Below are 24,908 nucleotides of genomic sequence, written 5' to 3'. Positions count from 1 at the left end.
TCCCTAGTGAATATTTTTTTAAATTGCTGCTCAAGAGAAGTCTCAGAGGCCTGATTCATCATCATGGGCATAGCTCACTGGTAATATATTCAAAGTGTAATGTTGTGAGGTGTTTCAGTGGTATAGACTGACTTGAGAGCACTTCTAGTATGTGCTTGAGAGCACATGCAAAATATGCAGAATATTGCTGCTTTTACAGTGCTAAAGATATGTGCATTTTATTTTTATTTTTCCTCTTGCTCCTTAGACTTTGTCCAACACTGATTCTCCTCCTGGCTGTGAGCTGGAGCCTACAATGAAACACCATTTTGCTTTTGACAACATGGGCTATGAGGAGAGCTTTGAAACTGTGCCCTCTCCATCTTCCCAAGAACAAACCGTGGCAGTCAATATTGTGGGAATGACTTGCCAATCATGTGTGCAGTCGATAGAAGGCCGAATTTCCAAGGTCAAGGGCATTGTGAGTATTAAAGTCTCCCTTGAACAGAACAATGCTGTAATAAAGTATCTGCAGACAGAAATAAATCCTGAACAGATTTGCCAGGAAATTCAGGATATGGGCTTTGATGCCAACATAGCAGAAGAGAGATTGACAACAGCAACTGTAAATTCGTCATGCTTGAGAGAAGCAGTAGTTAAGCTTCGGGTAGAAGGCATGACGTGCCAGTCCTGTGTCACCAACATTGAAGGAAAGATTAGGAAACTGCATGGTGTGGCAAAAATCAAGGTGTCACTTGGTAACCAGGAAGCAATTATTGCTTACTATCCTTACATCATTCAGCCTGATGACCTCAAGAGCCATATCAGTAACCTGGGGTATGACTGCACCATTAAAAGTAAATCAGCCCCTTTGAAGCTGGGTGTCCTCGATCTGGAGCGCTTGCAGAATGCAAACCCCAAGGAGATACCAGCAAGTCTTGAGAGTGATCGAGTGGATCCCCTGGTCGCTGAGATGAGTAGCACAGCTACAATGGCTCTACGGATAGAAGGCATGCACTGCAAGTCCTGTGTCAGAAACATTGAAGGAAATATATCAGATCTTCCTGGCATACAAAGTATTAAAGTGTCTTTGGAGCATAAATGTGCTGTGGTACAGTATAGCCCAAATCTAATTACCCTGTCAGCTTTGAAGCAAGCTATTGAATCCCTTCCACCTGGAAACTTTAAAGTATGCTTCCTTAATGGTTCAGAAGCAAATAAAGGAGCATCTCCATCACCCGCTTTGCTATATGATCTCTTCAGAGAGCCACTGCAAGACATGACATGCACAGCTGTTGTTAAGATCGATGGCATGACCTGCAATTCTTGTGTACAGTCTATAGAAGGGGCTATATCACAGAGACAAGGAGTGCAACGTATAGCAGTTTCTCTAGCCGGCAGAACTGGGACCATACATTATGATCCAGCTATTACTAATGGAGAAGAGTTAAGAGCTGCCATAGAAGAGATGGGGTTTGATGCTTCTGTGCTGACAGGTAACAGGTTTTTTTTCTTCTGTGGGTAGTGTGCCAGATGGGACTGTGCGACACTTGTGTTGAGACTCCTCTGCAGAGAAACTCTTAAACCATTGGCATTGTCTTTTCTAAGGGACTGACCTGATCTGACCTCACTTAACAAGTGAGAGAGACTTCAGCTGTGAAGTACCTTATTTCAGCCCTTAAAAATTGCACTAGTGGGTGGAAGAGTTGAGTTACTTATGAAACCAAAAGGTTTGGAAGTTGGTACAAAGTCTTTCAAATAGCTGATCACCTTACCCGCTGAAGTAGGTTTCCTCCTAGGTCTAGGCTGCTGTAAGTAGGTCTATCAAAACAAATATTCCAAAATACTAAACCCCACAAACTTAATGAAATGTCTTTCATTTAAAACCACTTTTTACCTAACTAAAATCTCTTTTTAGTGTCCTAATCATTTCACCTTTATTTCTTGAGGATTTTTACTAGCCCTACTTTACTAAGCCTTAATTTAAGCAAGGTAAGTGGCAAGGTGCAGGTACTCTTTGGTGGAAGCAGGTGTTCTTACATGTCAGCTGTAGCACAGTTTGTACATTTTGTACATGTGCTCAGTGTTTAAGAAGTTGCTGTGGTGCACAATCTCCTCTCCATAAAATTCCAAATGTGGCAATATTTATTTGCTTCAACTCAACAGAATTGCTTTGAGATACTGATTAGTTTATCTGGAATGAATTAGGTTGATCGCAGTAGACTATATCCTATTGACTTTTTTCATGAGTCCAATCCCTCTGAATCTGTGGTTCCACTACAGATGAGGAGGAGGCTGTATGTGGTGTTTAATTATGATTGTTGGTGGGAGACCTCCCAATCCATCTGTGGAGAAGGAGGAGACCCCCCGTGTTTAACATGTTCAGAAACTCTTGCTCCTTTACACAAACTTCTGCTCGAGGGAGGCAGTTTGTGAACAAAGCTGGAGTTGTTGGGTGTCTGTTCAGTCTCTGGTAAAGAACAAAAATGATTGCAATGGGCCTTGGAGGTCTTCTGGGTGCTGCAAATCATTCCACTACTAATTTTTCAGTACTTGCAGTGTAAATATTGTGCCATAAAGAGAAACCTGTTGAGAAACTTTGTCCTTTTCCTTGTTTGAGATGAAGTGCTATGAGTCCTGCATAAATGACAACAAGGACAGAATGGATATGACTGGATGGCATTCTCTGTGATACATAAGGACCCTCTAGATACCAATATATCTTTATCTAGTGGAGGTAGCTGTCAGGTCTAGGCACTGAAATTGGAGGGAATCATTTGCCATCTGAAAATGGAAAACTAGTTCTGTAGAGTTAAATGCTCAAGCGGGTGGTACTGGTACGTGTATATCGTTACATGCATAGCAACAATCTATATTATTTCCATGAAGAGACCAAGATTACCATGTGACCGTTCAAACAACTAAGAGACTTTGCATGGTTGATAAATGTGGCCTGACTGTAGCTTTGCATCATCTGATCCCACTGTAAATAGTGTATGTTTAGTGTCTTGTGCATTTATTCAAGATACCGCCGCTGGAGAATGTAGGCACCAGCCTGATACCAGCAACGCTGCTGTGCAGCCTCAACCTCCAGAGTCTTCTCACCAAGACTGTGCCTCGGATGCTCTTCCAGACAGTCCTCACCTTGATGGACCAAAAGAGCACAGCAGACTGACAGCTGAAAAGTGTTTTTTACAAATCACGGGCATGACCTGTGCATCATGTGTATCTACCATTGAAAGAAATTTGCAGAAAGAAGATGGTAATAAATTTAAGGTTCCTATAATGAGTCTATAAGGGACTATGGGATGGAAAAGGTATTCTATGTGATTAATGGAAGGGGCTGTGGTACAACATCTGGAGGTTAAATAGACTTAATGCTCTTTCTTAGTGCTAATGTAACTATATCACTGTTTAACTATCCTACTGCACTGGTAGACAAAACCAATGGACATACTTGTAACAGTAAGTTGCTGTAATGTGATAACAATTTCAAATAAGGCTCGGGACAAGAACAGAGAAATGGTTCTCATTTAGTTGTCAGGGCCTTATTGCTTCACAGAGCAATCCATCTCTTCCAGAGCTGTTAAGAGCTCTGACACATTTGTGATCTGAAACTTACCCTTCAGGGCACATTTGCACAAGCAGGAACAAACAAATTCGTGGCTCCAGTTCCTCAGTGATTATATTAGCTTAGGCACAGCAAAGCTTATTAGGTTAGAAGTCTGCAGACTGGAGCTGCCTTTCCTCTGGCCATAGAGAAGATGAACAGATGAGCCTCAGCAATTTAATTTGTGTAGGCATGCCTTTGGAGGGTTTTGCTTACTGATTCCTGTGCTCCAGTCACTCAGTGATGGCCTCACTGCCTTGATTTAAAAATCCAAGAAACCATCAGCACTTCAGAACAACATTTTTTTGCCTGTGACTTTTATGTTTGCTTTTCAATTCTAAATGTAGATTTCTGTAGTTTTATTTATATTAAAAAAAAAAAAAGGTAAAAAACCAAAGCCAAAGGAAAAAAAAAAAAGAAAATAAAAAGGCCTAGCATTGTGCTGTGGGGTTTGTTTAAGACTTTCCAAACTTAGAGAGTCCAGGGTAGAGCTTGCAGTGGTGAGTGTAAAGATTGCTTCTGAACATCCTTTTTGTCTTATTGGATCATAGCAAAAATCACATTTTCTGTGTAACTCTTGCGGTTCCTTTGTTTGCTAAAGGGAACTGCAGTGTGGGGGGATCTCAGTGAAAATTCCTGTTGTGACTAGGGAACAACACTAGAAGGAGGCAGAGAGAAATCATTAGGCTTATAACATCTCTAAGTTGTTAGAGCACTCATTGACAGTCACTTGTAATATTTTATTGTTCTTTCCCTCAAAGGAGCGACATTATCTAATATTTTTTATTATTGCCACTGCAGGAATTGTTTCAGTGTTAGTAGCACTGATGGCAGGTAAAGCAGAGATAAAATACAAGCCAGATTTTATACAGCCTCTTGAAATAGCACAGCTGATCCAGAATTTGGGTTTTGAAGCTACCGTCATAGAAGATCATGCAGAAACAGAAGGGAATGTGGAGCTTCTTGTAAGTCATATGTATTTGAAATTATATTTTGGAAAAGTCGGGTCTGGAAGAACAATTTTCTTGCAAATGCCTTTGTTTAAGGAGTTGTGGCTTCAGCAGGTCAGTTCTAGCTGATGACACTTTTGTTTCCTAATTGCTGAAAAGACAAAATCAATTTGTCTTAAAAGAACCAAAGATGCTGAGATAAAAAGTTATAGTTCTATGTACAGAATAGACTTTTCTTAGCAAGGAGAAATGAAACAGAACTTTTCTGTGAAGGCACATCAGTCAGAGGTACAGACTCCAAGCAACTGAGAATGTATCTCCAAATACATGTTGATAATGCCTGGGGCTTCATATGGAGGTCTGAAAACTTTGGATAATATCAGTAAATTTTTGATATGAAGAACAGATTCTCCAAAAGTCTGTTTTTATTCTCTGTCATATACCTACTACAAGACAGAGAACAACAGTCTGCCGTTTTGCTAAGAGATCAGAAAGCGGGAACATGTCCTATTGAAGCCACAGAAAAATTAAGCGAGATGAAGTTACACGTGCAGAGTTTCACTTTGGCAATGTTAATATAGCTGCTGCTAGAACGATATTAGCTATGCTATTGCAATGAATGCAGTGTATGAATGTTGCTACACAAATATATAGCTGTGACTAGAACTGCTGATTGCAGAATTTTGTAATAAAAGTGGATACTTATGTTCTCAGCTTTGTTTCATTTAAGACAGCTCTATAAAATCTTAATGCTGAGGCCGTGGGTCCGTACCAACAGAGCTTGAACAGTCATTAGTATCTTTGTGACATGGGGAAACCTTGTCTCAAATTCATCCACAGATACTGAGTGAATGTGGAGGACTGCTAACTGTACCTAAATTTGTCTTTTCTTTAGATTACAGGGATGACTTGTGCTTCTTGTGTTCACAATATTGAATCTAAACTCATGAGAACAAATGGCATATTTTATGCCTCAGTTGCACTTGCTACTTGCAAAGCTCACATCCAATTTGATCCTGAAATCACTGGACCTCGAGATATTATAAAAATAATTGAGGTAAGCTTTAGAAATATTTTATGTGTGAACAATTATAAGGTGAAGATAAAAAGGAAATAAAGCAGCTGATATTTGAGAGGTTTCACTGACTTTTACAGATGACATAGTTATTGCCATATGTTTTTATGCTCCGTGGTGAAGCTTCTCTGCTCCACAGTAGTGCATAGTCTCCCACATTGTTACTCTAAAAACACACCCTAAAAACTACAAAAAGAAACCTTTTTATCCATATCTGGTAAAAGTGTCATATATTAATTCTTTGCAGTTGTGTGTGTAGAATCATGTGTCTCTGATTTCCAGTCATTTTAGTGAAGTGTTGATAGTTCAGAGAAAAATACTACTTTCTCTTGCCAGTGAAAGAGGCTGTAAAAGAAGTTTTGCAAGAGTCCATACCACAAATATTAACACATCTCTGTATACACTGGCATTTATTCCCACATCAGTTCAGAATTGCACATTTTAAACTGAAAGAGCTTGTGGTACAGCCACTAAAAGAAAAAAATCCTGGCTTACTAGTAACCACACAGATCATAAAATCTGCCGTTATCGTGGCTGTTTGCCTTTCACGTTCTAGAGTATTTACTCAGGAAAAAAGCTCCTAAACTGCAGAATTAGTGTGGCAGCAGTGATTAACGTGTTAACTAGTAGACTCTTCAGGCTGTCAGAGTCATCCTGGTAAAGTGCATCTTGCCACAGGAGCATCTCATGATGCAGATACGAAGTTTAAATGTATTGTGCTGACAGGTGTTGTAGTAGTAGTTTAAATGCATTGTACTTTAGTTTTTTTGTGGGTTTTTTGTGGGGGGGTGGGGGTGGGGGGTGTGGTGCTACTGCAGTGACTCACTGCAGCATCAGTCAAAACTGGCCCTGCAGTTTGTTGTTTTACAGGTTTAAACTGATGCTAGCAACTTTGATTTTCAGCTTCAGGTGTACTTACTCAACTGTAGTGTTAAGGAGATGCTTGCAAGGTGGACTATCCCAGTGGCTTGTACATTTTTACCTTCCTTTGTGGTATTACATCTCTCATACTTATTCCAGCGGAGATGAAAGGGCATAAATTTCCCTTGAGGAGGAGGGCCAGAACTCCAGCTGTCAGTGGGAACTTCCTGTGCCTAAGAAATCTGGGACACTTACTGCATCTATATACTGTGTCCAGTAGCAGAAATCCTTTGCAGTCCACATTTTGAGTACTGTCTGAAATATCTTCTCATGTTGGCAGGATCTAAAAATAAATAAGAAGTTGGCATTTATTAAATATGGAAGAGTGTCCTTTTCTGACATTTCTTCTAAAAGTAGTGTCATTTAAAAATGCTATAGGTAATATGGTTAGTTTAATCAAAACTCACTTATCTTTCCTTCCTTTTCAATAAAAAGGAAATTGGCTTTCATGCTTCCGTGGCTAAAAGAGTTCCAAATGCACATAACCTGGATCATAAAAAGGAAATACAGCAGTAAGTATTTCTCTTTCTCACTAATGAACATGTATAGATCATCTCTTGCAACTCACCTCCCTTGCTCCTTTCCGGTTAATTTAGCTTATCCTTGTGTAAAGCGTATTGAATTTTACAATTTGCCATTTGGTTCGAGTAGTTTTATTACTTTCATTATTTTCACTTTTTAACTGATAGAAGTCGATACAGTTAATTATGTAGGAGACACTGAAACTGTCCCAGAGTGTTGGATCTTTCCCAGATATCCCGAAGCTGTGTGTTAATACAGTACTGATACCTCAAGCTCTGCACTGAGCACGCTGTTTGGCCTGGGTACTGTGGCGTGTACAACAACCAGGGATTTACAGCTTTTACTTTTCAGGTGGAGGAAATCTTTCATGTGCAGCCTCTTGTTTGGGATCCCTGTCTTAATCCTAATGATTTATATGCTAATACCTGACGGTGAGCACCACGGGTCTATGGTGCTGGAACAGAATCTCATTCCTGGATTATCTATTTTAAATCTTCTCTTCTTCGTCCTGTGCACTTTTGTTCAGGTATGTTCAGAGTACTTCATAGGGGTTTGCTTTCTGTTCATCTTGCATTTATGTAATCTGATGTGATAAAGACAGGAGACTGCAAAGGTTTAGTGCATCAGCCCTGCCCTCTTGTCTGTACACCTACACAGAATGAAGTGGCAATTTTCTGCAAGTTATCCATTCTGTAATTGCTCACAGCACTTAACTCTTTCCAAAGTTGCATCAGCTAGTTTTCCAAGTGGGGAAGGTAGTGTTTAAATGAAGAAACACCCGATCAGCTGCAAACTAATCAGTTATAGCTGTAGGTATATCCCTTCAACTTCTGTGCCTTGTTCACTATGCATTGCAGAGGAAAAGGATGATATGTACCTGTCAGAGTTGTTCTGGGAACAGAATCACAGAATGATCTCGGTTGGAAAAGACCTTGAAGATCATCCAGTCCAACCATTAACCTGTCACTGACCATTCCCAACTACACCATATCCCTCAGCGCTATGTCAACCTGACTCTTAAACACCTCCAGGGATGGGGACTCCACCACCTCCCTGGGCAGCCCATTCCAACGCCCAACAACCTGTTCTGGAAAGAAATGTTTCCTAATATCCAGTCTAAACCTTCCCTGGTGCAACTTGAGGCCATTCCCTCTTGTCCTGTCGCTTATTACTTGGTTAAAGAGACTCATCCCCAGCTCTCTGCACCCTCCTCTCAGGGAGCTGTAGAGGGCGATGAGGTCTCCCCTCAGCCTCCTCTTCTCCAGACTAAACACCCCCAGTTCCCTCAGCCGCTCCCCGTACGACCTGTGCTCCAGACCCTGCACCAGCTCCGTTGCCCTTCTCTGGACACGCTCGAGTCATTCAATGTCCTTTTTGTAGTGAGGGGCCCAAAACTGAACACAGGAATCGAGGGGCGGCCTCACCAGTGCCAGGGACAGGGGTCAGATCCCTTCCCTGTCCCTGCTGGCCACGCTATTGCTGACACAAGCCAGGATGCCATTGGCCTTCTTGGCCACCTGGGCACACTGCTGGCTCCTGTTCAGCCGGCTGTCAATCAGCCCCCCCAGGTCCCTCTCTGACTGGCAGCTCTCCAGCCACTCCCCCCCGGAGGAACAAGGAAGGGCAAGTGAGAGGATGACAATAGAGTCATCTTTCTAGTAGACCACTCCACTAAAATGATATCAATATAAAATTTTCATGGGACAGCAATGCCTTCTCTTATCTACTACATGTTTATAATTTTGCTACAGGCAGTATTATGTACTTTCTGCTTTCACTGCTATGATATTAATATGAGTCTGTCCATACTTACACCAACAGTTTCTTGGTGGATGGTATTTTTATGTACAAGCTTACAAATCACTGAAGCACAAGACAGCCAATATGGATGTGCTCATCGTACTGGCCACGACGATTGCTTATGTATATTCATGTGTGATCCTGATGGTAGCAATAATTGAAAAGGCAGAGAAAAGCCCTGTCACTTTCTTTGACACCCCTCCAATGCTGTTTGTGTTCATTGCCCTTGGAAGATGGCTGGAACACATAGCAAAGGTAACTCATCTTCACACTAATTATGGTGTATTTATGATGAGAATAGAACTACTCAGAGTGAGTCAGATGTTTCTGATGTAGCCTATATCATACAAGGTCAGTTACAAGTCATTGTGTTAAGTAGACATCAGCATTTATGTATCTCAATATATCTTAAACATTTATCTCTGTATCTTAGAGTAAGACCTCAGAAGCTCTTGCTAAACTTATATCTCTTCAAGCCACAGAAGCCACTGTAGTGACTCTTGGACCTGACCACTCTATCGTCAGGTATGTATTTATGAACCAAAACCCCTTCAGCCTACCTGGGTGCACAGACTAGTCTTGATGCAGTTAATGTGAAAGCTTTATTATTCTTTTGAAACGGGTGTTGTAAATAATCTATTCTATTTGTGTCTTCTGCAGGGAGGAGCAGGTAGCTGTTGAACTGGTTCAAAGGGGTGATATTGTAAAGGTTGTTCCTGGTGGAAAGTTCCCAGTGGATGGAAAGGTCATTGAAGGCAGTTCTATGGCAGATGAGTCTCTCATTACTGGTAACTTGCCTTACACAAAGAAGTGAAATCTTCCAGAACACTTTCTTACAAGAAAAGAGACCAGACCAAACCAACAAACTGCTGTCTGAATAACTTCCCACCTTAATGGATGCTGTACCTGGCCTTTGTGAGCTTGAATCCAAATCCCACATCTGCGCACACCCTAAAAAGCTGAAGAATTTCCACTCAGTTTTGTCACTTTTATTAATGTACTGTCTAGAGTCTAAACACTATTGTCATTATTACGGAAATCTGTTGGGAGTTTCCACTGGAATGTATTTGTAGGGATGGCACCTTCTCAGAAATAACTTCTAAAGGGTGATGGGGAAGTATTGCTGTGGTGTTGGGGTGTATGCAGGGGCCCTGAACAGGGCTCTCCCAGTGAGCAAGAAGAGAGAAAGAAAGCCTCATTACTTGATGCTCATGGGACTTTTTCATAACTTCTGAAATCTTAATTTCATTTTGTAAATATAATAAGTATTTACTGCATCATGCAATTCTTGTAACTAAGGTAAAGGATATAAAAACTTTACATTGGCATTGGCTTACTTCTTTTAGTTAGTGTTTACTTTGCTTGGGGAATAGGAACACCGTTAGTTTGAGAGAGCCAGTCATAATAACTAATCCTAAAACCAGAGAAAATAAAGGTTTTCTAGAGCTAGTATTCTTGGAGAGGTAGCATGAGAACAGGAGCTTTGCCACGGAGACAGCTTTTTCTAGTCTTTGAAAACTGGGGGTTTCAGACTGGGTGGAAATAAAGACAGATTGCTCAAACTCCCATGGCTTTGCAAAGTATTAATCGGAGAAATTCTTAGCAGTTCCTTTTACAATCAGTTTGCTCCTGACGCTTTTGAGGATGTCATCCTGGAGGGTTAGGACAAATGAAAGAGCATTTGCTTTGAAACTAAAACTAGAAAAGATTTTACAGAAGTATGACAGCACTTACACATGTCTTCACTAGACAGAGATATGCAATACGTGATTTCTTGTCATTATTGCTTAGCATGCTGATTTTGCCAGCATATACAATGAGCTGTGTGCTAATGGACTATGTTCACTATTATTAGGGGCATCACCTCATTTATTCTTAACTTTTCTTTCTAGGGGAAGCTATGCCAGTCACTAAAAAGCCTGGGAGCACAGTGATTGCTGGTTCTATAAATGCACATGGCTCAGTTCTTGTTAATGCAACTCATGTTGGTAATGATACCACTCTGGCACAAATTGTGAAATTGGTGGAAGAAGCTCAAATGTCAAAGGTAAAACTAATAGAAAAGAAAAATGTATTCACAGATTTTGGTTATATAAGAAAACGATTCTGTATTTTTATATATTTACCTGTTCAACAAACCGTGTGTTTTCCAGACTTCAGAATAGAATCAGATGAAGATTATTATGTATTTTCAGGAACTCTACATACTTATGTGTTTTGATTATAAACATACAAATATGTTTTTCTTTTTTATAGGCACCTATCCAGCAACTGGCAGATAAGTTTAGTGGATATTTTGTTCCATTTATCATCATCATTTCAACAGTGACATTGATAGTATGGATCACAATTGGTTTTATAAATTTTGATGTTATTCAAAAATATTTTCCTGTAAGTAATTTCATTAAGAGCTGGATTTTGTTGTTAGGTGTAATTAACATACCTCCGGTGTGTAGGGTTTGATGTTGCAACCTGGCAAATACTTTTGTACAACATGGTATTTCCTACATAGAGCAGATGATTGCATTAATTAAAATCTATCTGCAGGTATAAATATACCTTTGCATTTACCCCTTAGTTCTGCATGGGTTTTCTACAAACTGAGATTATTGGCAGTCTTTCTGGACTAAACATGACCTATAGCTGCAATGCAGGGAGCTGAGCCATTCCTATATTGCCTGAATTTTTTTGGACATCCTTGTTCCTGATGGCAGATTGTGGATTTGAGTTTCAAAAGAAGATGAGCTTCTGTTGTCTTTAGGATGTGTATTTGCTGTGCTCAGCAACTGTGGGGATCTGTGTACCTGGAAATATGGTTCCCCTTTGCTAAGCTATAAAGGAAATGCCAGGAAGTTATATTGTCTTATGGGAGTCTGAGAAGAGTCAAACATATGTGTGCTTGAGAAAAAAAAAAAAGCCAGAAAAAACTTCCATAAACAATTTATAACATTGACCTTTCTCCACCATTACAGTAATAATAATAAATTGCTTTCCTATACTGGAGGTTTCCAGGTAAATGTGTTTTTTGAAATGGCTATGATTGATTGTATGTCTATGTCACCTTCTATCAGCAATCATACATCTTTCTTTTTTTTTCCCCTCTCTTTCCTCTTCTTGCAGAATCAGAACAAACATGTTTCAAAAGCTGAATTAATACTGAGGTTTGCATTTCAAACCTCAATCACTGTGCTGAGCATTGCATGCCCCTGTTCTTTAGGCCTGGCTACCCCCACAGCTGTGATGGTGGGCACAGGAGTTGCTGCGCAGAATGGTATTCTCATCAAAGGTGGAAAACCCCTGGAAATGGCACACAAGGTTAATAGTTCATTCGGTGCTTTCGTAGCTTACCCAGCTGCTGCTACATGAAATATGATTTCCTAGGAAATCCTTCTGGTCCGGAGAAAGACTGCAGAATGTTGTTTTTGGCTTTTTTTCTGTTGGTTGCTGCTCATTAAGGTAAAGGAGACAGATATGACCTTCTTTCTTCAAAGCAGTCACAGCAGTGTTGAGAGCCAACAGTTCCTGCACTCTTATGCCAGTGAGGCTGCTAATCTTCTGCATGATCTCAGAGATTTCTGACTTTTGCACGCTCTTTACCTCTTCTGCAAAAGATCCCAATAATCCAGTGTTTTACTTCTTTCCTCAGAGGGCTGTTGTGAAATGCATATTGTTCATGACTAGTAGTTTAAAATGTAGGATGTAAGGGAAAAACAGAATGATTTTAAGTTCTTTTAGTGTATAGAAAAACGATGGGAGACAGAAAAAACCCTTCAAAGACAGAAAACTGATGAAAAGAGGAGGAGATTGAAGGAGGAGGAGGTTTGATGTGTCCACAGCCAGTGAAAAGAATATGAGTTTAAACCATTCTATGGTAGACTGGATTAGACATAGGCAGAACATTTTAAGTGAAAAGGGTGGTAAGAATAAGTTCATCAGACTGATAATTCTTGTTCTTACTGGACATTATAAAGCATAGACTAGAAGTTTTTCCAAAGCTCTGCGAAAACCAAGAAAATGACTGCTGATTAGTGACAGGACTTTTTACCTTTTAAATCTAAGTGAGGCTAGGGTCAGAGCCTGGAAAATTAGATGACTTGCTGATTTCTGCAAGGTTGGTGGGTTGGAATATCTGGGAATGGAAATAATGCCTACCTTGTTTATTTTTTCGGTTTGTGTGTTTCTCTGTGCTGTGTTTATTTTCAGGACTAGAATTGACTTTAGCTTTGGGTTTCAGTGTGTGTGGGACTGTGTTTTTTAGTTCCTTCCTCATTCCTCAAGACCCTTTGGGCTGGCTAACAAGTGATTGCTGTATTTGGTGAATAGCATGAGGTTGGGTTTGGTTAGGCTGTTGTTTCTGTAACTTGTTGCAGCTTCTTGCACTCTTCCCACCCGCTCTTATCGCCAAATAATTTCCTGAGTCCTCTTTCCTCAGTCTATTGTTAGTTATTTAGAACTGCATTCATGAAAGTCCTCATTGCATCATATACCTTGTGGTAAAAGTGATGAAGGTGCCATTACCTGAATCCTGTATGCGTATATGTACACACACACACAAAGGACAGTACCAGTCCTGCAATGATTCTGTTGTCTGAGATCCTGATGTAGATACTAGATGATGTTGTAGCTTCAGTGAAATCACTGTATGGAGAATGAATAAGGAAGCATAAGGAGATCTAGTGTACAGATAGCTCAAGGTACATACGGGAATCCCTACTTTTGGAGGTTCATTTTGTCTTGGTGTGAATATAGTTAACTGACTATTAAGGTCTTGCCCATATTTATGTGCTTAAAGCATATGAACATTACTATTCTTGTAGTAACTCTGGTTTATTTCTCACAGATCAAGACTGTGATGTTTGATAAAACTGGGACCATCACCTGTGGAGTTCCTAAAGTCATGAGGGTGCTTTTGCTAGGAGACACAGCTGTGCTCTCTCTGAAGAAGGTACTGGCAGTGGTTGGCACTGCAGAAGCCAGCAGTGAGCATCCTTTAGGAGTGGCAGTCACTAAATATTGCAAAGAGGTACTTAGCCTTCCTATTTCATCTAAGGCCTGAAGGGATCTAGGCAAATGCAGCAATGTTGTATAAAATGAGCAAGTCCCAAAGGGACAGGCCTGCCTGAAAATTAGCAGGATGGAAAGCTGGCAGATTTTATAATTATGCATCTTAGTCTGGACAATACCAGAAGACCTATTCTAAGCTTTGCTTTTCTGGTAATGCTGTGGAGTTCTCAAGCATGATCTTACAAAGTTTTTTGTGAACTAATGGGAAAATAAGGATTGTGGAATATGTGCAGGAGGAATACTTATGTTCAAAATAGCATTGTAAAGCAAATGTGTGCAGTGACATTTCATGTGTTACCGGCCTAGTCACTTCTATTAGTCACTTGCTTATCTGAATATTAAACTGTGATATTTGTGAATTTCACAAATGAATTAATAGATTACTCAAGTCTTGGCATATTTTGCAAGTACTCAGAAGTAATTTATATATTGCATGTGTTCCTCAAATGTTTCAGGAAGAATGAAAGCAGAAATAGTAACCAAAATAGGAAGTCTGGCTTAAATAAATTATTTATTTCTGCTAAAAAAGTCATTGATTGATTTATGGAAAAAATAATTGGCAAGAACATATCAAACTTACTAGTGATAGATCTTTCAATGGTAAAATTTGGAAATTAAGATATAAATTTAGAAGGGAAAAGAGAGTATGGGTAATGATTCAGATGCCTCTCTCATATTTTACATTTTCTTTTTTCAAATTTGTCTTAGTTCCCTGACACTTCTGTAGTCATCCCATGCACCAGTTATTACTGGATCATGGCTTATATGAATTGCAATGCTATACTCTTTACTAATGTTCTTACCACCTGCCTCATCATCCCTATGTTGTAAGAATGTCACTGAAAGGTCCATGTAATTCCAGCTTCCAGAGACAACCCAGAAAAACTTGTTTAAAAATGCATATTTTTTCCATTCTTTTTGTAACTCCTAGGGTCCTAGTAATCCCTTTTCTCATCTTGAAGGTACTCACTGGGTTCTCTCTTTAACTCAACAGAAAGATCCAGTTTCCTTGTCATCCAGCCAGATCAGTCCAGGAGTTAGATACAGTTTTTCACTATACTTTTACATATGTATAAAAGGCTTGATCCCCTGCAGCCAGTTGTCTGTGAGGTTAATTAGAAGTTGCAACTTTTCAAAAGCTGTATGCCTTATTGTTGTAGTATTTCTCTTTAGTTCCTAGTGTTGGCTAAGGTCATGAAACACCAGTTTAAATGCTTTGTCCTTGAACTAAAAGGAAAAGTTATCCTTTATAGTTTGCTGCTGCTAGGGCTGAGACCTGACTGTGATCTGTATGGCTGCCCCTTTCTAGAAGTCTAAACCACAGCATGTCCAGAACATCCTGATTTTTAGTTCCGCACTACTGATACTCCATGCTGCTTTTCTGTCAGTCAGTCATTGTCAAGAGGAGGAAGGAGGCCTCTTTTCAGCAGGAGTTACCTCATATTTGTACTCTGAGTGGGTAGCATAGATTGATGATGAACTCTGGTTGCATCCACAGGAGCTTGGCTCTCAGAGCCTGGGATACTGCACTGATTTCCAGGCAGTCCCAGGCTGTGGCATCAGCTGCAAAGTCGGAGGTGTGGAGGCTGTCCTGGACATGACTGAGGAGGGTATTGATAATCTGGACACTAACAGGAGCAGAGACAGCAGTGCTCCTCTGGGAGATAATGCATTGATCATGCTCTCCAAATCACATGGTATGTCTGCCCCTGAAGTGTCTGCCGGTTGCAATGAGAGGGCTAATGAATCAACAGTGCCAACCACTGTGAAACAATCCTATCGGACTAGGAACAACAGAAAGGTGGATTTATGGCAAAAGGAGGCAAAGAACACGAGGGACAAAAATGTGCCTTATTAAAAATTGAAGCTCTTTCTTTCCTCTACTCTCAATCTCTCTGCAATTCAGAAACCTTAATAAGAATTTAGATGCTACAGTGAGGGGTACTCAAAAAGTCCATACAATACATAAGCAATCAGGCATACCCAGCAATGTCCCTTTTGGATAGAAGAATAGTCCAGCAGAGAGCAAAATTTGCCAATTAGCATTATCTTCCCATTTAGAGCAGTTACATTTAACGTATGTTATCTTACTGGTACTTTTTATATACACCCTTTAGTTCCATATTAACTCGGACCTTTTGTTTTCTGTTCATGTATCTCTCAAGGCACTTGTTTTAAAAAAGAAAAAATCTATTCAGCTGATGCACAATAAAGGGCCTTATATCTGCAAACTGAGTTTCAGTGCCTGATGTTTTTGATTAGGCCAATACATTTGTTTTTCTTTCAGGCTCTGTGGAAGCCACTTTGCTCTTTTGTAGTGCATAAAAGAAAGAAAAAGCATTTAAAGCCTTCTGTAAGAAGCTCATCAGTTCTTTTCAGAAGACTCTGGCGCTCCTGACCTTTTTGAGAAAGCTATTAAGAGAATTAAATAAGAACTTTAATCATCAGAATTGTGCCATTCGTGAATGATGATAATGTAATATTTTCTCACCTGCTTCATACAGCTCTTGTGAAGTTGGATTGAATTGATAATGAGGTGCTTTACACACTGTTTCATTGTTTGTTAGAACAAAACAAATTTCCTTACCAGAAATAGCCTTTATATTAGAAAGAAGTCATTAGTTGTGAGAACAAAGCAGCATGGCTTTTATGAAATGTGCATACTGCACTTACCCAGAAAAACAATGCCAACTGGCAAAGACAAATACAGGCAAATACTTCCATTAAGTTCATGACACACTTCTGTGTATAAACAGGAACAGATTGAATCTTGAAGGAGAAAAGTTTTATGAGACTGTCTTCAGGTAGTGCCTGTGCATTTGTGTTTGGCCATGAGAGCAGCACTTCAACAAGACTGCTCTGTTTGTGTCTTGGGTGTGACCATTTCCAGTCCATAACACACACAAAAAAATTGGGAAAACCTCCTAAGAGTATCCTTCTATAGCTAATGCAACCTGGCATTGTCATCCTCAAACTTCTCTGGCTTGTGTTCACTATCTCTGAGTTGATAATTTTTCTTTTTTGTCTGTGCACAAAGGTTCATCAGCTTCTCATACATACTCAGTGCTGATTGGAAATCGTGAGTGGATGCAACGCAATGGCTTGCATATTGCAAATGATGTAAATGATGCAATGACAGACCATGAAACAAAAGGACAGACTGCCATACTAGTGGCTATAGATGGTAACTGCTGTTCTTTGGGGTGACAATATCAATTGATCCTACCACGGAATGGATTAAAAACAAACTCTGGAGCAATTGATCAGTGGCTTAGTGTCAAGAAACTGCTAATCTTTCAGTGCAGAACTGCTTGTGAACTGCAAAGTATCAAGGTGTTCTTAAAAGAAGCTTTCACCTCAGAACAGTGTTTATAAGATTTTGTTGGGTAGTTTTTAATTCAAGTCTTAATTTCTGAACCACCTGTTGTCTAGGACTGCTGTTCAGAAAAGCAGTGCCAGTGCAGTGTCATGTCCCATCCTGACACAGCTTCACTAAGGATCACACACCAACCTACTGCATCACTGATTTCAAAACATCTCATGAATAAACATTCATCAAATCATTCAAGTATAATAGATTAGACTAAATTAGTTTTGCCAGAGGTGTTCTGTTCTGTGCTACACAGAAAGACATACTACACCATACCTTAATATGAGGAACTGCTACAATGGTGATAGATTGCCAGTGCTTCTGTGTTTTTGAAAAGGGGCGTCTGATTCAGTTACTGAATAAATATTCTTGGTGGTCCTGCAGAGTAATTTTGAGGCATTTGTATATCTCAGACTGAGCTCCATCAACAGTCTGGCAAAATCCAGTGCTCTTAACATGGAAATACGGTACAGCTAGCATGTCTGTCACTGCTAGGGATAGCCAATAGAGATACAGAGCTGAAAAACCTACTGAAGTCTTTACTTTTGAAAGGTAATATGCAATGATAAACCAATGTGAGATTTTTGTAAGTCACATGAAGGAAACATGGATGCACTTTTGAGTTGGAAGGGAGGTGCAACATTTCTGTATGAAAGAAATTAATTATAATAGGGACCCAACCCTGAAAGATTAGGGGACATAAAACCATATATTCTATACGCTTCCTCCTGGAGGACTGGCTTCAACATCTGACCTGGGCACAAATACTAAAACTTTCTCTGGCTCACTATTGTATTTGTACATACCATAAAACCTAGAAGTCTGGCATATTTAAAAGCTAACTTCCTCTTCCCTTCCTCCCTAAATATCAAAGGTGTTTGTTTGACCTGAAACAGAGAAATGATAAAAGTGTGTGTGTGTAAGAAAGAGACCATAACTTAGTAAACTGTAGACAGTCGTTCAGGCTTATGAGTGTCAATATTGCCCAGAATGTGTTATTTCACAAGCCACCATGGTGTGATGGAAGGAGAGTCCTGTTCTCTTGCTGCCACTTTGCCTCCCATAGCTCTCTCTAACAGAGGACATTTCTTCGCGCAGGTGTGTTGTGTGGAATGATCGCAATAGCAGACACTGTCAAGCAGGAGGCTGCCCTTGCTGTGCACACACTGAAAAACATGGGAATAGATGTGGTGCTGATAACAGGGGACAACAGAAAAACTGCAAAAGCCATTGCTACTCAGGTATCTGCTTCTTTGCACTTCAAAAAAAATACATGATGATGTTCTAAAGCTCTGCTTACCCCAGTTGAATTTGGAGCAGGAACTCAGAGTTTGCCTGGATATGTTAAATCAAGACTAACTTTTCTTGAATTGGACTGAGAATCAGGTCAGTGGCTACATTAAGATCTTGCTGAAGACAAGCAGTCAGTACTTCTCCAGAGGTACAGAGTTTCTTGCAGTAATTAGTCTGTTGCTGAACTGAAGACTCCTGCTTCCCTTCACTGAAGGGCAATTGCGTTTGGTTAGTGACAAAGGAAAGTTTCTTTAAGGTTCAGTTCTGTTTCCAATAAGTGAAGTGGGGATTTGTCATTGTCTTTAAGGGTAACATAACAATACCTATAAGCACTATTGTTAAGAAACATAGCAGTCTAAAAGAGGTTGGGTTTATATGAGACTTCCTTGATCTCAAACTATAAATGTTGATCCAAAGGCAAAGCCAAATTCTCACTCTACCTTGCTCCTTTTCCACCCTCTCCATCTTCATTTCCCTCTTTCCCTTTGCACTGGTCTACTTCTAATCTGCCGTGTGCCACCTTGCTTTCCTAAGGTATCCCACCACACAGCTAACTCCACCAGTGCTGTGGTATGCACCCTCTCATATGTGGTGAGGTCTGTTTTGTTTCTCAGTGTGATGCTTTAATCCTTCTCCTGTTTTGATTCACGCTTTTGTGTTGTAGTAAAGCACTTTCCCACCCCACCTTTCTTTAAGTCTTTCAGAAACAACCTTCAATTTATGGTTCCAGGCACTCAACTGAAGTTTTCAACCAAGTTTAGTCTGTGCCAACCTACATTTTCACTGAATTTTTGGCACTTACTTCCGTACCAATGGAAAAATGGTAACAGTCCTAAAAACTTTTTTAAATGGTACTTTTTGAAAGGTTAAGAGAGCTTTTTGTGTGGCGAAAAGCTGATCTCTCCCTGCTGAGGCAGCCAAACCAGGAGCAATATCCCAGCCCTCTCTAGTACACCCACCTGCTCTTCAACTACAGCGCTAAAGCCATTGGTAGCAACTCCTTATTAGTTGAGATGTGGAAGAGTACAAGCAATTAGTCAGCCATCTGCCTTATTTTCATAGTTTCCCTGAGACTTGCATATACTTGGTGTTTCTATGTTTCCCCTGGTGTAACTGCCTGATCATACATTTCACTGAAACCTTTACTGGTGCATCACACAACATGATTAGCTGAAAACTGGCTCTTTTAAACACCAGACCTTTATTACCAGGACAGTAGAGCTTCAGAAGCCCTGTGGGGCATGACGCTAAGGGCAGAGCATGGTTTGACAGCATCTCTGCAGTAACGATGGAGGGGGCTGTAATCAGTCCCTTTCTTATGCCAAAGGCATGTTACTCTTCACCTTTCTGTGTAGCTTGCAAGTGTTGCCTCCACTGGAATCAGTTTGATTGATCTTGTTTCCCCTTCACCCAGAACAGCAAATGGTTCTTCCTTTTAGCATGAAGCTTATTACCAACTGGGTATGTTTCTTTCTTTGTACGTAGGTTGGGATCAAAAAAGTCTTTGCTGAGGTTCTTCCTTCTCACAAGGTTGCAAAAGTCCAGGAGCTCCAAAATGGGAGGAAGAAGGTTGCAATGGTTGGTGATGGAGTCAATGATTCCCCTGCACTAGCCAGGGCCGACGTTGGAATTGCAATTGGAACTGGTACAGATGTTGCTATTGAAGCAGCAGATGTTGTTCTTATCCGAGTGAGCACTATAGTTTTGACCTGTCCTCTTTATCACTGACACTTCGCTTTTTTGGTTTGGTATTCTGAAGACTGCATGTGGAAAAATTTCAATGCTCTTCTGTCTTGCAGAATGACTTGCTGGATGTAGTTGCCAGTATTCACTTATCAAAGAGAACAGTTCGAAGAATACGAATAAATCTCATTCTTGCCTTAATTTATAATCTGCTTGGAATACCCATAGCAGCAGGTACGTGACTGCCAGCTTGTCTAAGACAGCAGCACAGCTGAGCTCTGCAGTGTCTCTCTCAGGATTTCTTGCTCAAGGAACCAAAGAGAGTTTCCTATAATATTTAAATCTTGTCAGAAGGAGGACAAAACAAATACATTTGTTGGGTTTTTTTTTTCATGTTGTAGAAAAAAAAAAAATATTTTTCCCCAAGTTTTAAACTCTTAGGAATAAATTCTTATATGATGAAATTAAACCCATGCTCTTACTTCACATAACAGTACTTGGGGATTAGTTTCTGTATATCAGAGATACCATCCTGCTTCTGGGTGCTCCCTCTTTTATTCACCCTGAATCACACATTTCTCTCCTACTAATTGCATTCTCTCTGCTTCTGTCAGATATCTTCTCATGCTCCACATTCCTTCTTAAAGCTTACTTCAAGCATTCCTCTTTTTCTGAGTAACTTCCCCTCCCTTTTTATGGACTGTTACCTTGTCTTCCTGTTACTTTTCTTTGTTTCATATGTGCAGAATAGCTGGAAGGGACAAATAGCCTTACCTTGTGGCTGCAGTCTTGTAGCTGAATTGGTGCAAAGGTCATCCCTTGCAATGGCAGGGACATATTTAAAAATAAGTGAGTAAATATATATCAATCTAGTGTGTTTATGGAGGTCTCTGCTGATCTGTTCTATAATACGAAGGGACAGAAATGTCTGTATGGGGACAGGTGGCTATGGCTGATGTCTGTATGGTTTTTTTGCTAGGTGTGTTCATGCCTGTTGGCCTCGTGCTTCAGCCTTGGATGGGATCAGCAGCAATGGCAGCTTCTTCTGTCTCTGTCGTGCTGTCTTCCCTGCAGCTGAAATGGCAAGTTGTCTCAATACTAATCACTCGTGAGCAGCACTGCTGATGGGACTCAAATGAGATGCTGTTTTAGGCTTTGTATACCTAAAAATGCCTGACAGCCTTTTAGTTAGGGGTTGTTCTGTCTAATCCTTGACTCCAAAAGAGACAGGTGTCACCATTATGGACACGCCTGGACTAAGGACTGTACTGAGCATTCCTTAACTATCAGCTAAAAGTCTGACTGAATGCCACCTGGACACCCATGCTGGACATCATGTTCAATACCAAGTGAAGTAATGGTCAGAAATGGCTTTGCTGTAAATTTCAAGTGAACAAATAATTCAAAAGATAGTTCTCCATAATGTAGCAGTAGATGTTTTTAAAAAGATTTATACCTGTTGGGTTGGTTTGGGTTTTTTGTCTATTTAATTTAGCCAGAGAGAAACAGAGAAGTAGTGTGTTTATTCTTTTGCAACTTGCTACGGATAAAGTATCTTGCTCTATTTTTTTAAGCAAACAAATTTCTGAACTATAATGAGATTTTTTCAAATTCTATTAATTTTTTTTATGCTATGTTTTTTGACTGCCCTTTAGGGTGGTTACAGTGGACCTGTTTTTAACAGCATTGTGAGCAAACATCTTTCAAAAATATTTTTTACAGTGTCTGAAATTAGTCCAAACCTTCATATATTTCTACTTTAGCTCGGGTCTTCTGTAATGTATAGTATGGTATAGTACAAACTAATATAGGAAATCTGTTGCTGCATCATGTTTCTGATCCTGCAAATGCTCAATGAGACAAAATCTAGAATAAAAACTACATATGTGCTCATGTCTGTTGCAGAATCAGCACTACCACTACAGGTTTTTCATCCTAAAAACTTTCTGTGTGTAGTTATGCAAAGGATGAGAAATTTCTATAAAGGGATTCCTTTATTCTGCAATTCTTTTGATCTTGTGCTTATTATATTAAATATTGGGCACCATTGTGGTTAGATATTGAGAACACCCTAAAACATATTTGGCTTCAAATTTATGGAAGCTGTATTACTGTATACTCTGTAGGACAATAATCTTCCCTGAAGCTTCATGTCAGCTGGACAGAACTTCAGATTCCAAAGAACATGATAACACATGTATATGAAGAAGACCGTGCATACTTGACATTGCTTGGCTTTTTCTGACCTAGAATACATTGAATCAGAAAGTGATTTTTGGGTCGTTAAGCCCATTCGCCTGCAATTGTCCACTATGAACCTTTTCATAATTCATCAAACTCATAATTTTTCTCAAAGAACCTCACTTGGAGAGTTCCTCTCTTTTACTATTGAAATGTCTTAATGCTGTGTGACCAGTACTCTTAGCCATTAACATTGTGTCTGAAGTGCAGGTAACTTTTAGCTTATCAGAAATTTCTGATTTGTTCTAATGTCAAAGATGCTTCTACACATTGACCTCTTGGTACTAAACATCTTCTCTCTTTCTCTTCTTAGTTATAAGAAGCCAGATACAGAAAGTTATGAAGCACAAGCTCAAGGCCGCATGAAGCCACTTACTCCTTCCCAAATCAGTGTTCATATTGGAATGGATGATAGGAGGAGGGATTCATCCAGATCGGCTCCTTGGGATCAGATTAGTCAAGTTTCTCTCTCTTCCTTGACTTCAGACAAGTTGCCAAGACGTAATGGTTTTGTTGAGGAGGAAGGGGACAAGTGGTCTTTGCTCATGAATGGAGGGGATGAAGAACAGTACATCTGAAGCACTGTATTCTTACTACTGGAGGAAATGTTCCTCTTTACTAGTGACAGGAGGGACCAACTTATTTCATCAGGAGCTTCAAGACTGTAAGTGAAGTCATTCCTTCAGCTCACAAAACAATTGCAACTCAGCTCAATATTGGGTTGTATGGATTGTGGATTTTTTTTCAGGTCACCAGTTATTTCTAGTCATGGAAAGAATCTGTGGCTCTTTAATGAACTGTGCAGTTTGCACACAGCAATTAGTGAAATAATGTAAAATTTGTCATTTTCAGAGTCTAAAAGAGTTTCTCTTATCTGGACGGCTTGCTGGGCACCAAATTCTATACTTTTGCTCATTCTAACTTTATTCTTTCAAGAGTACATGAAGCAAAAGTATTTTCAGAGCTGCCAAATATTAATTTCTCTGTCCAAGTGAAAATATCTATGGCGTAAGGATCTCTGTGGCCAGAAGTTGTATCTTTACACAAAATCCTGACTAGTCACATAACTGTGAGAGCACTTTGTATTTGGGATTCATGTGCATCTCCTTGGACCAAAAATGCTTTGGTGTTTCACTGACTATAACTCTGTGAAAAGTCTCTTTCAAAGATTTTCACTTGCTTTCCGGTATTGCATCCTTTTGATGCACATTTCCATTGCTAAACTTGTTCTGTCATTCCCACTGCTCTCCTAGATTTTCTCTTTTGCTCCATGAGAGCTCTTTTTTTCCCCCTTTGCACAAGATATCTTCTGTGAGTCATTACTATGTTTACAGATATTCCTGTTTGGGACAAACTCCTTTAAGTCACCAGAACTTTTCTGTTCCTATTGAAGTCCACAAAGGCAGAGCAATTCCTGGTCCAAGTCAGCATATAATTTTCCTGTGGATACTTTGCAGGACCCCATGAAGCTCCTGACAATTGGGAAGTTGTCTGTCTCTTCCCTCTGACACAGTGAAGAATTTATGCCAGTGTGAGCAAATGTGGTATTTACCATGATGCAAATGAGAGCAGAACTAGCACTGGTGTGACTCCAGCATGGCTGAAAGGAGTGAGTTTATTGCATAAGTTAACTCTAGCTTGCTAGTTGCTTAAAATGGAGCCAAAAGTTTAAATGATAAAGGTGGAAAAATGTCCTTAAAATGTGGGGCTTCCATTTGCTACCATATAAATAACCTTTTCTGATGACAGAAGGACTCAAACTAAGAAGATTTGTAATATCTTGAATTTTAATGTAAATTTGTGTTCATGCTCTGAATTAGTTTTAATTTCCCTATTTCTCTAGTTTCCTTAGAAATCAAGGTGCTGAACAACCCTTTTTTCACTTTAATGTCTTTACCAAAGCTTGCAGTAACTTTATCAGTGTGAAAGTCAAATTAATCCCTTAACACTTTTTAGTCAGGACAGTAGGAATCAACAGCTTTGGAGCACTGAATCTGGTCCCGTGGTGCTGTGTTGCTCAATTGTGGGACTTTGAAGCAGGCAGACTGGAGTTTTATAGCCTAATCTAAAAAGTGAAAGAACAGGAATTACTGTGCTAAGCAATGTGAAATAACCGCTTAATTTCACTGACTTAAAGACAGAACTATTTCTAACACAGGTTCAAATCCTGCTCCTCCTAATGTAAAAATGAAAAACAAGTGAGAGAGGAAAAGAATTGTGCTTGAAGCATTGAGCAGGTCTTCCTATTCCCTCTTCCTCTACAGTTTTAAAACTGTAAAATCTTTTTACATTTGTAGAGATCACTTCCACAGCACACACACTTTTCAAACATCCTGTAGCTTCCTATACATGTCCCTGTGGGGAAGATAGTCTATTGTTTCACGCTTTTATGTTTTCTTA

At 39.8% G+C, this 24,908-nt stretch overlaps 1 protein-coding gene across 1 annotated transcript; it reads left to right on the top strand.

The window, feature by feature from the left end:
* Positions 1 to 266: 266 nt before the first annotated feature.
* Positions 267 to 24,908, top strand: ATP7B (ATPase copper transporting beta). Its single transcript, XM_074913595.1, has 20 exons — positions 267 to 1,475; positions 3,005 to 3,241; positions 4,391 to 4,554; positions 5,435 to 5,596; positions 6,971 to 7,047; positions 7,409 to 7,583; positions 8,879 to 9,112; positions 9,291 to 9,382; positions 9,518 to 9,645; positions 10,750 to 10,904; positions 11,114 to 11,248; positions 11,978 to 12,172; positions 13,698 to 13,880; positions 15,420 to 15,618; positions 16,959 to 17,105; positions 18,390 to 18,532; positions 20,070 to 20,273; positions 20,384 to 20,501; positions 21,247 to 21,349; positions 22,822 to 24,908. Exons 1-20 carry the CDS (start codon positions 296 to 298, stop codon positions 23,084 to 23,086), a joined length of 4,296 nt encoding a protein of 1,431 aa, XP_074769696.1. The 5' UTR covers positions 267 to 295; the 3' UTR covers positions 23,087 to 24,908.

Source organism: Athene noctua, chromosome 1 (genome assembly GCF_965140245.1).
Source record: "Athene noctua chromosome 1, bAthNoc1.hap1.1, whole genome shotgun sequence".
In the NCBI taxonomy this organism is placed as follows: domain Eukaryota; kingdom Metazoa; phylum Chordata; class Aves; order Strigiformes; family Strigidae; genus Athene; species Athene noctua.
This window is presented reverse-complemented; position numbering and strand designations above follow the sequence as displayed.